General features: G+C 50.0%; 2 protein-coding genes across 2 annotated transcripts; both read right to left on the bottom strand.

The window, feature by feature from the left end:
* Positions 1-6,739: 6,739 nt before the first annotated feature.
* MBLAC1 (metallo-beta-lactamase domain containing 1) lies at positions 6,740-8,382 on the bottom strand. Its single transcript, XM_060078667.1, has one exon. It carries the CDS (start codon positions 7,884-7,886, stop codon positions 7,071-7,073), a length of 816 nt encoding a protein of 271 aa, XP_059934650.1. The 5' UTR covers positions 7,887-8,382; the 3' UTR covers positions 6,740-7,070.
* Positions 8,383-8,478: 96 nt separating this feature from the next.
* Positions 8,479-12,790, bottom strand: CNPY4 (canopy FGF signaling regulator 4). The gene is made up of 6 exons (XM_060078668.1): positions 12,579-12,790; positions 10,514-10,640; positions 10,319-10,415; positions 9,956-10,078; positions 9,334-9,451; positions 8,479-9,241 (listed from the first exon to the last, which is right to left on the bottom strand). The coding sequence occupies exons 1-6, from the start codon at positions 12,679-12,681 to the stop codon at positions 9,117-9,119; spliced, it is 693 nt and encodes a 230-aa protein (XP_059934651.1). The 5' UTR covers positions 12,682-12,790; the 3' UTR covers positions 8,479-9,116.
* Positions 12,791-12,861: the final 71 nt, after the last annotated feature.

The following is a 12,861-nucleotide window of genomic DNA, read 5'->3' as shown; positions in this document are numbered from 1 at the left end:
CCCAACATTTATCAGCTTCTCGGGGATCCTCTGAGAGGCTCTGCCTCCTGCTCCCACAGAAGGGATGAGAGAGCAGGAAGGAGGTGCGAGGCCACAGCTATTCCTCACAGCAGGACACAGCGAGCTCCCCTGCGTCCTCTCTGTGCTGTGGCTCCTCCCTCTGCTCCAGCTCTTCTCCAACATCCTCCATGAGCTGGTCCAGGTCCAGGTCACTGGAGGCTCCATCATCAGAGAGGACACTTCCAGCCTCCTGAGGCCATGGCTCCTGGGGTGCAGGCCCTTCTTTCCCCACCATGGGACAGGCCCCGGGAGGAGCTGGTGGGGTCAGGACCTCTGGCAGTATTCTAGCTTCTTTTTCCTCAGATGAGCTGCTTACTGGGGCCTTGCTTTGGGGAGCTTTAAATTTTTTCTTAGGGCCTAAATGAAACAGTGACAAAACTGAGAGTTTTACATGTCAAATTCCTAGATTTCTAATTCCAAAACAATCTCCGGAAAAGATGACGTTTTTCATTAGACAGAAAAGGGGCTTTGGAGTCAGAAAGACCTGGATTTAAGCCACAGAACAGCCACATGCTAGACACTGGTCTTAAGGAAATTTTAAAACCTTTGAGCTTCAGTCTCCTTACCTTTAAAATGGCAAATATCCAATCATAGAGATAATGAAAGAAGTAAAGGGAAATAAAGGGAACAATCATAGAACTATGTATCTAGCCAGCCCACAGAAATGTCAATAAATGTTAGTTCCCGCCTCCTCACCATTCTCCTGTCCCTGGAACAAATAAATGCAATAACCATTATGTTTCTATAATATATGCTGCATTCATATAAAATGCTCAATTAAGACCACAAAAGGCAGAAAAAGTGTAAGACAAAAATAGGAACAGTGGTTGAGAGCCCGCCTGCCGATGCAGGGGACGCGGGTTCGTGTCCTGGTCCAGGAAGATCCCACATGCTGCGGAGCAACTAAGCCCGTGCACCACAACTACTGAGCCCACGTGCCACAACTACTGAAGCCCACGTGCCTAGAGCCCGTGCTCTGCAACAACAGAAGCCACCATAATGAGAAGCCGGCGCACCACAACAAAGAGTAGCCCCCGCTCACCACAACTAGAGAAAGCCCGCGTGCAGCAATGAAGACCCAATGCAGCCAAAGATAAATAAATAAATTTAAAAAAAGAAACACATTCTATCTACTTCAAATAAATAAATAAATGCATTGATAATCTGTCAAATTTTAAAGGAGTTATCAGAGGGCAAAATCTAAATGAAACTGGGAACTCAGAGAGTAATACACGAATGACTGCTTTCCCCTTGAGGGCATTTGCCAAGCTCAAGAAACTTGAGATTTGGTGTTCAGGAAGCCAAGAGCAAGATACAGACCCCAAAGTCTTTGACAATGTGGTGAGTCTAATAGGAAATTGCCCGCTTGGCATAAAGTCAGGGTCTCAAAGTTCTACACCCTCATATTGTGTGACCTGGAGACCACCACGCCACACTCAAGCAGAGGATTTCAAAGAATTTGACTGTCTTGGACCTTGGTCCAGAACAGACAGAGAAAACTCTTTCTGGAGAATTTATACCCACAAGCCAGCCCTTAGGTAGATGTGCAGTCCAAATTCACAGAACCACTGATAGGAAAAACCTCAACCTGTGTTAAGTAACACACTCTAGGAAGTTATTAGCCTAAATTTTTGGCAGAAGCAAAAATTTTCTTTGGAGAAGCCCACTATCAGATGGGATTATTCTATGCCTATTTGGTAACCTCTGAATTCAGTACCAAATTAATAGAAAATTCAATACCAGATTAATGAGCAAGGGATCTTATTTGGGTCACAGTTAAATTAACCATAAGGTGTTGCTATTAATAGGGGTAACTAACCCAGAGCCAAACATGCTTATGATTTAGATCCATTAACTGTTCCTTACAGTCTCTGTGGCCTTCAAACCAGCTTTCCCATTTGTTACTTTTTGGCCATCTTTCCAATTTCTTCTTTTAGTTTTTTGCTCTTGTTAGCAGCTTTGACTTGAATTTGTCATTCCAATATCTAATATTAAATTAACTGCTTTTAAAATTATTTTTCCCCAGCTTTAGTGAGGTAAAACTAACAAAAATTGTATATATTTAGGTTGTATAGCGTGAGTTTTTAAGGGGTACAACATGATGGTTTAATATATGTATACATCGTGAAATGATTACCATGATCAAGCTAATTAACACATTCATCACCTCACATAGTTACCTTTTCTTGTGTATGTGGCAAGAACACCTAAGATCTACTCACTTAGCAAATTTCAGGTATACAATACAGTGTTGAGTATAATCACCATGCTGTACATTAGATCCCCAGAACTTATAACTGAAAGTTTGTACCCTTTGATCAATATCTCCTCATTTCTCCCACTCCCCAGCCCTTGGCAACCATTTTATCCTCTGGTTCTATGATTTTAACTTTTTAGATTCCACATACAAGTGAGATCATACAGTATTTGCCTTTCTGTGTCTGGCTTATTTCCCTTAGAAAATGTCCTCCAGGTTCACCCATGCTGCCAAAAAATGGCAGGATTTTCTTTTTTAAGGCTGAATAATATTCCTCTGTGTGTGTGTATACATATGTGTATCTCACATTTTCTTTATCCATTCATCCATTAATGAACACTTATGTTGTTTCCATATCTTGGCTATTGTGGATAATGCTACAGTGAACATGGGAGTACAGATATCTCTTTAACATACTGAGTTCATTTCATTTGGATACCCAGAAGTGGGACTGGGATCATATGGTAATGGTAATTACCATGGTAATTCTATTTTTAATTTTTTGAGGAAACTCCATAGTGCTTTCTATAATGGTTATACCAATTTACATTCCTACTAGCAGTCAGTGCACACAGGTTCCCTTTTCTCCTCAATCTCGCCATCACCTGTTATCTCTTATCTTTTTGATAATAGCCATCCTAAACAGGTGTGAAGTGGTAGCTCATTGTGGTTCGGATTTGCATTTCCCTGATGATTAGTGATGCTGAGCACATTTTCATATAGCTGTTGGCCATCTGTACGTCTTCTTTGGAAAAATGTCTATTCATGTCCTTTGACAATATTTAAATTGGGTTGCTTCTTTGCAATTGAGTTGTATGAATTCCTTATATATTTTAGACATTAACCAATTATACAGTTTGCAAATATTTTCTCCCATTCTGTAGGTTACCTTTTCATTTTGTTTCCTTTGCTATGAAGAAGCTTCTTAGTTTGAGGTAGTCCCACTCATTTTTTCATTTGCTGCCTTTGCTTTTGGTGTCATATCCAAAAAAATCACAACCAAGACCAGTGTCAAAGAGCATTTTCTCTATGTTTTCCTCTAGGAGTCTATTGCTTCAGGTCTTACATTTAAGTCTTCAATCTGTTCTAAGTTAATTTTTGTGTATGGCATAAGGGTCTAATTTCATTCTTTTGTATATGGATAACTAGTTTTCCCAACACTACATGGTAATTCACAAAATTGAATACTACGCATGTGAAAATGAATGAATTACAGCTACCCACAATAAATGGGTAAATCACCCCTCTTCTGGAGGTGAGCCTGGGTGCAGATGCAGAATTTTCTGGTAAGGTGGCTTGAAGCAGAGATAGCTGGGACAATGGTCTTTGCTTTCTCTGTGAAGTAAGTGCTGCCCCCTTCCGGAAGTGAAGAGGGAATGATGTGATGTGATTGACAGGTGCTTTGGGCAATGGGAGAAGGCATAAAAGATTGCATTTAAGAATGTATATACGAGCTTCCCTGGTGGCGCAGTGGTTGAGAGTCCGCCTGCCGATGCAGGGGACACGGGTTCGTGCCCCGGTCCGGGAAGATCCCACATGCCGTGGAGCGGCTGGGCCCGTGAGCCATGGCTGCTGAGCCTGCGCGTCCAGAGCCTGTGCTCCGCAGCGGGAGAGGCCACAGCAGTGAGAGGCCTGCGTACCACAAAAAAAAAAAAAAAAAAAAAAGAAGGGGAACTTTTAGCATCACCAATTCGTGCACTAACCCACTGTGGTACGTTGCAACAGAAAAAAATGGCCACAAATTCTTTGCAGCTCCTTCTATCAAGATGGAGAGGCTATTTCCTCATCCCTGAATTTGGGCTGGCCTGCTTTGGTCAACAGAATGTGATGTAGGTGATATTGCGCAATTTCTGAGCCTAGACCTCAAGTGGCCTTGCAGCTTCTGCTCTCAAGGGGCACAGTGGGGAGAGGACATTTCCAGAAATAATGACCAACACCAGGTATCACCTAATGCTAAGTGAACAATATAGAGAAGGCATAGCTAGAGTTTTAAATAAGGTTGGCAAATTCAGGGGTGGTTTTCTGTAGGAGGTGAGAGAGCTGAGCCTGGGTGTTTGAGATGGTGGAGAAAAGCGAGAGGATGGGGAGTGGAGGGGGAGCGGGCTCAAAGGCCCGCAGGAGAGGAGGGTGTGGGTGTCTGAAAGGCAGTGGGCAGTCAGCCAAACTGGAGCAGAGAGCTGTTCTTGGAGAGAACTGGGCAAGAAAGCCGGGGTTATTCTGCAGCCAATGTCTGCCAATGACTTGTGAGTAGAGGAAGCTGATCATATAGGTGCAGTTTTCCTAAGAGTTTTCACCAAAAAGAAGTTTGAAAGAAACAATCACTCTGGGCCCAACCTCCTAATATCTTAAGCACTTTTTCCCTCTGTTGTCAGCCCTCTCCCCATGCTGTTGTCCTCACTCCCTGTCTCTAAGGGATCATTTCCATCAGTGTTTGTATCCATTCACAACTCATCTTGTAAACAGCTGAAAACACAGTCAGAACAGCTTAGGCACGAAAGGAGTTGATTAGCCCAGGTGACTGATGAGTTAGCTGCGGATCTGGCTTTCCGTGCTCACACCTGTCATCTGGTCTGTTTCTCGTCACTGCCCACTTCTGCCCCCTACCGTTCAGCTTCATTCTCTCATTCTCATTCCCTCTTTGGTGGCCCCAGCAGCAGCGGGCTCTTCCAACAAGGGGGCAAGATGACCCATCCTCCCATGTCAGTCTTGCAGGAAAGAATGAGACTTTTTCCCTTAGCTCCAGCAAAACCCCTAAGATTACTAAGACTGGACTAGCGTAGGTGACCCGTCCATCCTGGAGACAATCAGTGTGGCCAAAGGGATGTGTTGCTCTGGGTGACCAGCCCCTGAGTCAAGGGTAGGATACCCATGCTCTAGAAAGTAAGTCGGGACTGGAACTTTTATCTGTATAACTTGAGAGTGTACAGCTCTAAATAACCTGTCCTCTCCTCTCTCGTCCTCCGTGCGGCCCTGAAGCCAGTGGGTCTACACACCACGTGTCAGCTGGGTTCTCTGATGGCATGGACACTGCTCGGGGCGTAGTGTGGCACTGGAACGCACAGCTGGCCCCTGCGCTCCCTCCACACACCAGTGGCCTCATTACAATTGGTGGCCCATGAAGTGGGGGGGGGGCCCACACCGTGGTGGTGCCTGGGCACCCACTTCACCGCCTTTCTTCTGTCCATCTTTGTGCAACGACTGGCAGGGATCTGGGCAGCCGTGGCTGCACTGCTGGCCTGGGAGCCCTGAACTCTGGTGGTCATCTAACTGGCCAACACTGGCTACAAGTCCACGTACAGCAGCAACTGGTTCATCCTCCAGGTGAACGGGCTCCTCTGAGCTGCCTTTGCTGACCACGTGGGCTTCGTGGACGCCTGGGAAATGACCTCCAGCCTGGGCCTGCATGACAGCATCCACCCGGAGAGGCTCATCGTCCACAAGCTGGACTTCCTCCTTTCTTTCCTCTCCCCAACCTGAGTGCTTCTGTCCATCCTGGGGCTGTGTGAATGGAGGGCCCAGGCTCGGGGACCCAGTTGTGAAGAGGACCACAGCCACAATAGGACTTCTGGGATAAGGGCAGGTGCCATCAAGCTCTCTCATCTGGAAGACCGCAATGGCTTTCGATCTAGTCCAGCCCATTCTATTGTTGCCCCACTCCAACCCTCTCTCCACTCAGAACAAGAGTGGTTATTTTAAAACATAAATGAGACCAGGTCAACGGCCTGGTCTTTTATATCAGTATAAAGCCAAAGCCTTCTATCTCAGGACAAATCCAAACCCCTAACCATGGTTACCAAGGCCTTGCAAGATGGCACTAACTCTGTGGGCTTATTTATTGCCACTCTTCCCCAGCGTTCTGCAACCCAACCCCAAGGTCCTCTTGCTGCTCAAGTAGGTCAAGCCTGCCTCGGGGCCTTTATACCTGCTATTCCAGTGCCTGGAATGCCCCTCTCCCAGACCTCCACGTGGCCAGCTTTTTCTCATTCAGTTCTCTCATCAAACATCACCTCGGAGGCTTTTCCTGACCACTCTCCCACCCCAGTACTCTATACCCTTCTCACCCTGCTTTTTCTGCGTATCAGTAACCAGGACCCGTAATTATTTGGTTTACTACTATTATTATTTACCTGTCTCCTTGAGTTTGTCTGGCTTGCTCACTGCTGTATCCCCGTGACCTCAAGCCGTGCTTGAGACACTGCAGATGTGTTAAGCAGCATTCATTGAACGAATTAATAACTTAAAGTCAGATGATGAGAATGATACCTGTCTGCCCTGCACCTTCTCTCAGCAAGCTGCCTCCTCTAAGAAACAGGCGATGTATCGCCAAAGTGTCCCCTTGTTGCACTTGCTGGATTATATCTGCATGATTATCACTATGAACGCTTCACATTTACATTTAGGGCAGTATGATTTTTTTTCTTTTTTCTTTTTTATTGGAGAATAGTTGAAGGGCAGTATGATTTTCAATGCAGTTTCTACTTTTATTTTGGAAGACTCTCCCAAGAACATTCTCCCATTTTACTAATGAAGCCCGAGAGGTGGCACACAGCTGAGCCAGTCCTTGGTCCTAGTGACCCTGGTGACAGCTGTGGCAAAATTACTCTGTGCTCGCTGGAAAACTGGCCTCCTGGAAGGGCTGGAAGTGACAACCCATGACTCCTCTCTGACACATCCTCTCGTGTCCTGGACGTCAGTTTCTTGTCTGGGGGTGGGGGGCTGGGGTCCCTGAAAGGAATCCAGTCAAGACTGGGGTTTATCGGTGCACCGTGGGCTCCTTGTCTCCGATCACGAGATCTGGCCGGCTGTTCCTCAGACCCTCTGTCTCTGGCGCCGAGGTTTCCCTGATCACCCTAAAGGGGGCTCCGTGACCAGGCACGACCACGTCGGCAGTGCCTAGGACCCTCTTCCGGCTGTGCTCCTGGGACACCGGGTCTTCGCTCAGCGCCTGCCACGAGTCCTCGTCCCCATCACGTTCAAACACATCGCCCACTACCATGACGGTACCCAGGGCCGTGCCAGCCACCATCACGCTCACGTCCCGCTGGCCACCATGGCCGGGCGTGGCCCACACCTCGAGTCCCGGACCCAACCGCAGAGGCTGCTCCTCAGCCAGCCCGTGGGGGAGGTAGCGGCCCCCGGGGAGGCAAAAGTCGTGCGAGACCAGCAGGGCCGCCGCGGGAAACAGCCCCAGGTTCCCGATGTGGTCCGAGTGTCCGTGGGTCCCCACCACCAGAGTCACATCTCCCGGGGCCACGCCCTGCCCCGCCAGGGCCCCCAGGAGCGCCTCTCGAGCCCAGGGCCCCGCGGTGTCCACTAGGATGGGGCCACGGGCCGCCTCCTCCAGGGCGGTCTTCGCCTCGTAGCCCTCGGGCGGGGGCTCTCGGTGGCCGGAGGCCGGGCCCCAGGCCTGGGGCAGAACAAGGGTCACGGAGCCGTCGGCGCGCACAGCGTCGCCGACCCCCTCGGGCTCCGCGTAGCCCTGCAGCAGAACCACCACAGAAAAGGCGTCGCCGGGCACCCGCAGAGGAGGCTCCCCGAGCAGCGGCTCGGTGCGCACTAGACCGCTCATGGCCGGAGAGGGACGGGCTGGGGAAAGGAAGTGGGGCCTTCGGCGACTGTCCGCTCCCTTCGGGTTTCCACACTCGCCCAGCCTCCGCGGAGCGAATCTCAGTTCGTTGCCACCCCTCTCACACCCTTAAGTTGGCAGCGCCCAACTGTACTTCGGCGAGAATGCGCTCGTCCCTCAGCGTCTTCGGCCACCACCCCGCTCGCGTGTGAGGTCCTCAACCGCCACCCTCCGGAGATAACGTTGTTATTTTCTTCATTCTAACCGGCGCCGCTCTCTACCTTGGACCTAGTTTTAGCGCCTCTTAGGTCTTGCCTCACCCTGAGGCAAGAGACACCGGAAAAGCGCGTGGGAGTTTGTCCTCTGCGAGCTCCCGTCACCCAAGTATGGCGGCCCAGGCGTCGCCGCGCACGTAACTTAATTCCGTCGCGTTTTCAGGCATGCGCGGACCGCGGCTGCGCAGTCCCAAGCCTGAAACCCGTCTCAGCTCGCTGATCTGTGCCACCCTCCTTGGGCTGCAAAACTACAAAGCACCGGTAGCTTTTAACAGGATGGCGACCAACGGCCCTATTCACTGGGCGCTGCCGTACCGTACTGATATTTAAAAAAAAGTTTACTAGCGTTATAGAAAATTTGGCACCTTTGATATTACGTGGTGGCCCCGCAGTGAAATTAATATGAAGTAGACCAAGTGTCTACCCCACCTAACTTATCAATATTACCCCGTCCCCATCCAGTGTCCCCTTCCCGTTCACAGACTGTTGGCATGTAGCCTCCTAGACGCCGGCAGCGTGTATAGGTCGTAGAGAGAATGTCCATTCTGCTTCTTTGTTACAAGAGTCTAAAAACAGATCCTCGAGGGGCAAAGTGACTTTGCCAAGGTCCACTGCTTCTAAGCCATGTTGACCTCTGGGTCCGGTGGGGAGTAGCGGACATATTTAAATATCTCAATACTGTCACCACACACACCTGACAAGGGGATAAATGGCAGGTAGAGGACTCATCTGTCGGCACCGGGCTTCCACCTACTGCGCCCACCTTTCTCCCCATAGCCATGCGATGCTGCACCACCAGGATCCTGCCTGAGACTACATGGGAGAGAAGAGCTACACGCTCTAGGGTGGGGTCACTCACACATACACACACTCTGAAAGCTGTGGGGCAGGGAGCGCTCAGACTTCAGAGGGTTCCTCTCCAAGACCCCTGTCCCTCCTGGGGGCTCAAAGGCAAAGGTCAGAGTTCCTCTGGGTCATGCCTGGGGTGGCCTGGTGTGTTAGTCACCTCCTCCTCCTCCTTTTCTGTCTTCTCTTGCCCATCTGTGATCTTCTCCTTTCCAGTCCAAGTTTCCTGTAGACATGCTAGGTTGGGTGATAGAAAACAATTTAGATATTGGTCCTGGGGAGAGGGAAGGTTGTGGCCTGGTGAGAAAGGGGCCAGCCCCCCGGCTTACCAGTTTCAGTAGCTCGGAGCACATGATCTTCACAGAGAAAATGCTGTAGGGGCTGCTCCTGATGGTGGAAATACCAGTCTCCCACGACGTCTTCAAACTCCTCCAGCATCGTCTCACACTGGTCAGGTAGAAAGGTCAGAAGGGTATCTGCTCTGCTGGCCTCTGCAGACCCTCCTCTCTGCTCTTCACTCCCTGTCTCCCCACCCCACTTCAGAAAGGCAGGGAACCAGGAGGTTAAACTTGGCTTATTAGATGTGTGATCCTCATTCATTCAACAGACATTTACCAGCACCTACTCTGTCAAGTAAGTTATTATACTCCGAGTCTCAGTTCCTTGCCTGTAAAATGGGAAGTGGTAATAGTACCTACCACATCAGGTTGTTGTGAGGGTAAAATGAGGCAGCAGCTGGAAAGTATGTGGCCCCAAGTCGGGCACACAGTGGGTGCTCAGTAAGTGGCAGTATATATCATTAGCCTCCATTATTACTTCTTGATATGCTCCTGGGCCCACTTCAGTCAATGGCAGAGTCCCTGCTCTGCTCAAAGATGGACCTCCTTAGGATCTAGCTCCCCTCTCAGGTTCCCTTCTCACCTTCCTGGGCAGTGCAGTATCTTATCCTACCTGCTTCTTGAGGAACGTGACCTCCACGCTGGGCTCATCCCACAGCTCCAAAGGGATCCCCAGATCCACCTTCACCCCCTTCTGCACCAGGCCTTTCAGCGTTGCCATGGTCTGACTCTGCCCCTGAGAGATGGGAATTTGAGATCAGCCCAGGCCACTGCCCTGCCTCCTCCCCTTTTTGCCATATCAGCTTTGTCAACTACTGGAGACGCCGGTGAGTTCCATAGAGATGAGGTGAGGGAGTCTACGATGGGGAGGGGACACTCCAGAGCTGGGGGGAGCTGGGCAGACATCGTGAGGACCTCAGGGGGTACAGGTTGTAGTTTCTGAGAGATGGGATCCTGCCCTGGAGAAGAGTCTGACCTTGGCATATCTCAGTGAGCCCTTGCGCTCGGCATGAACACTGTAGTCCAGGATCCGCTCACATAAATTCTCCAAGGCCTCTTCCAGCCTTGTCTCTCTGTGGGAAGAGGGGAAACAAAGACTCCCTGGATGCTGTGGGCGCTCCCAGGGCTCCTTCGGGGATTGGAAGGTGGAAGAACACCAAGAAGAACTCACGAAACACTGTAAGGGATGTGTCTCTTCCTCTTGCCTGTGTCCAGCACCTGCCCCAGCTCCAGCACCTCTCGAGATCGGCCAGTGCGACTCAGCTCTTCCTGTAGCTCCAGGCTCAGCAGTTTACATACTAGATGTCCAAGGGGACGTGAAAGACAAACAAACGTACCAGCAACTCATTCGGCAGATAAGCAAAGGCAGCAGAGCACAATGGTTATGGGTGCAGGCTCTGGAGCCAGCCTGGCAAGGCTGGAATCCTGACTCAGCCACTTAGTAGCTGGGTGACAATCCTGCTGTGCCTTGGTTTCTTCACCTCTAAAATGAAGATAATAATAGTACCTCCCTCACAGGGGTGTGGTGAGGATTAAATCAATCAATCTATGTAAAGCCCCGAGAATAGTGCCTGGCACGTGGTGAGCACTGCCTAAGTGTTTGGTGTTTTCTGCAGTTATTTGTTGAGCCCCTTCTGGATGCACAAAAGCAACACAGAGAGCAGTAAGACCCATGATCTATCCACAGGACATTGCCAATGTCTCTGGGGATAGATAAAAATATGATGACAATATTGTGTAATGGACTCTATCAAGAGACTTAATCTCACTAGGAAATGCAAAATTCATTCAATGGTCATTCATGGACTTCCTACTAGCCTACGATTTCCTCAAGGATGAGCATTGTGTCTCTTCCACCACTGTCTTCCCAGCACCAGTGGGTCCCAAGAAAAGGACAGGCCTATACAGAAGTGCCAAGCAAACTAAACACAGGGGCAAGGAGCAAAAGTGTCCCAACTGTGCCTATGGCACTATGCTAAGGATACACAGGGAGACACAGGTACTCTCCTTCCCTCCAATGCAATGGGAGGTGACAGATAAGGAAGGAGGCTTCCAAAGGAGGTGACATTTAAACTGGGTCTTGAAGAACCAAATACAGAAGGGCAAGGATCATTCCAGGCAAAGGAAAAAAACAATGTGCAAAGGCAGAGAGGTGTGAGAGGATGAGGCAGGCTCAGTGACCACTGAGGGGTTCAATATGGCTGAAGCATGGGCACTTTGGGGATGGGAGGTGGGGTATGGAAATGTAAGAAAGATGGAGGCCAGACCACAAACACTTGGATGCTATGCCAAAAACCGTTGGCTGTAGTCTAATCACAGCAGGAGGCCTGAAGAGGTGTTAAAGCAAGGACGTACACAATTGAGTCTGTGTTTAGAAAAACTGACAGGTGTAGGGGGTTAAGAGAAGGGACACAAATGAAAGGAGAGGAGAGATGAGGACCAAGTCAGGAGGAATATTGCTACTGAAATGCAGCGTGGAGTGAGGCGAAGGGGAAAAGAATTCAGGAAGAAATTAAAGCAAGGGAGGCAACAAACCAGGGGACCAGGGCACTCTGAAGTGCCCCTTCCCAGCTGGGCCCCATAGGTGATACAGCCACAGAAGATGCTGCTCACTGTAAAATTCATACAGTGCACACCCTCTGCAAAACCTCACAATTATGGGGAACCTCTCCCAGTTGTGTGGCCTCCTCTTTCTTTTATGAGCTTCAAAGGCTGATGTACTCACTCCCAAACCCCTCAGGAGGGCATGGGGCCTATAATTTGGGAGCGTCTCCGCTGGGGTGGAGCAGAGGATGTCCACAGGTAATGAGCCCGACACCTCACTCCTGCAGTCTCTTCAGATTTAGGTCTGGTGGCATGGAGGACACACACACACACACACACACAGACACACAGACACACACACACACACACACACACACACACGATGCTCAGTAAACTGGTCGGTCCTGGGCCGATAGTCTCTGCACTACAATTCCCACAAACCATTGGGGGGCCCCAACCAGCAAGAAAAAGCGGGCTCCCTCTGGATGTCTCATGGGAATTGTAGTGCCATAGTTTTGGGGTAGCGCTATGCGTTCCCTCCGTTGACCCCATTCGAATTCCACCAGGCTCCATCAGAACCTCCCTCAGGTCCTGAAGGAGGTCAGGTGACCCACCCATCACGGTCCATTTGGTCTGGCCCAGACGGAGGTGGGGCAGAGGGGATGCGAATAGGGGCTACTCCCTTTAGATACCTTCGCATTTGTTGGGCAAGCGTTCTGTGTCATCGTCCTCCTCCTTCGGCGTCCCAGACACAGTCAAAATGAAAAGCAACATTGCCAACCGCACAGGTCCCATGACCAAGTGCCGTCCGCAGCCAACCACCTCCTGCCTTCAAACCAACTTCGGTCAGGCAGCGGGCCCTTTAAATCCCAAGGCTGTCGGCTGCAACTTTAACCCGGCCTGGCATAGGAAGCGCAAGCGCAGTGCCGGCTCGAAGAGGGCGGGGCTGCGCGGCGCTGTGGGTTTCCTCGCCTG

The sequence above is a fragment of the Mesoplodon densirostris genome, chromosome 16, assembly GCF_025265405.1.
Source record: "Mesoplodon densirostris isolate mMesDen1 chromosome 16, mMesDen1 primary haplotype, whole genome shotgun sequence".
Taxonomy (NCBI): Eukaryota; Metazoa; Chordata; class Mammalia; order Artiodactyla; family Ziphiidae; genus Mesoplodon; species Mesoplodon densirostris.
The sequence above is the reverse complement of the archived record's forward strand: the minus strand, read 5'-3'. Positions and strand labels throughout refer to the sequence as shown.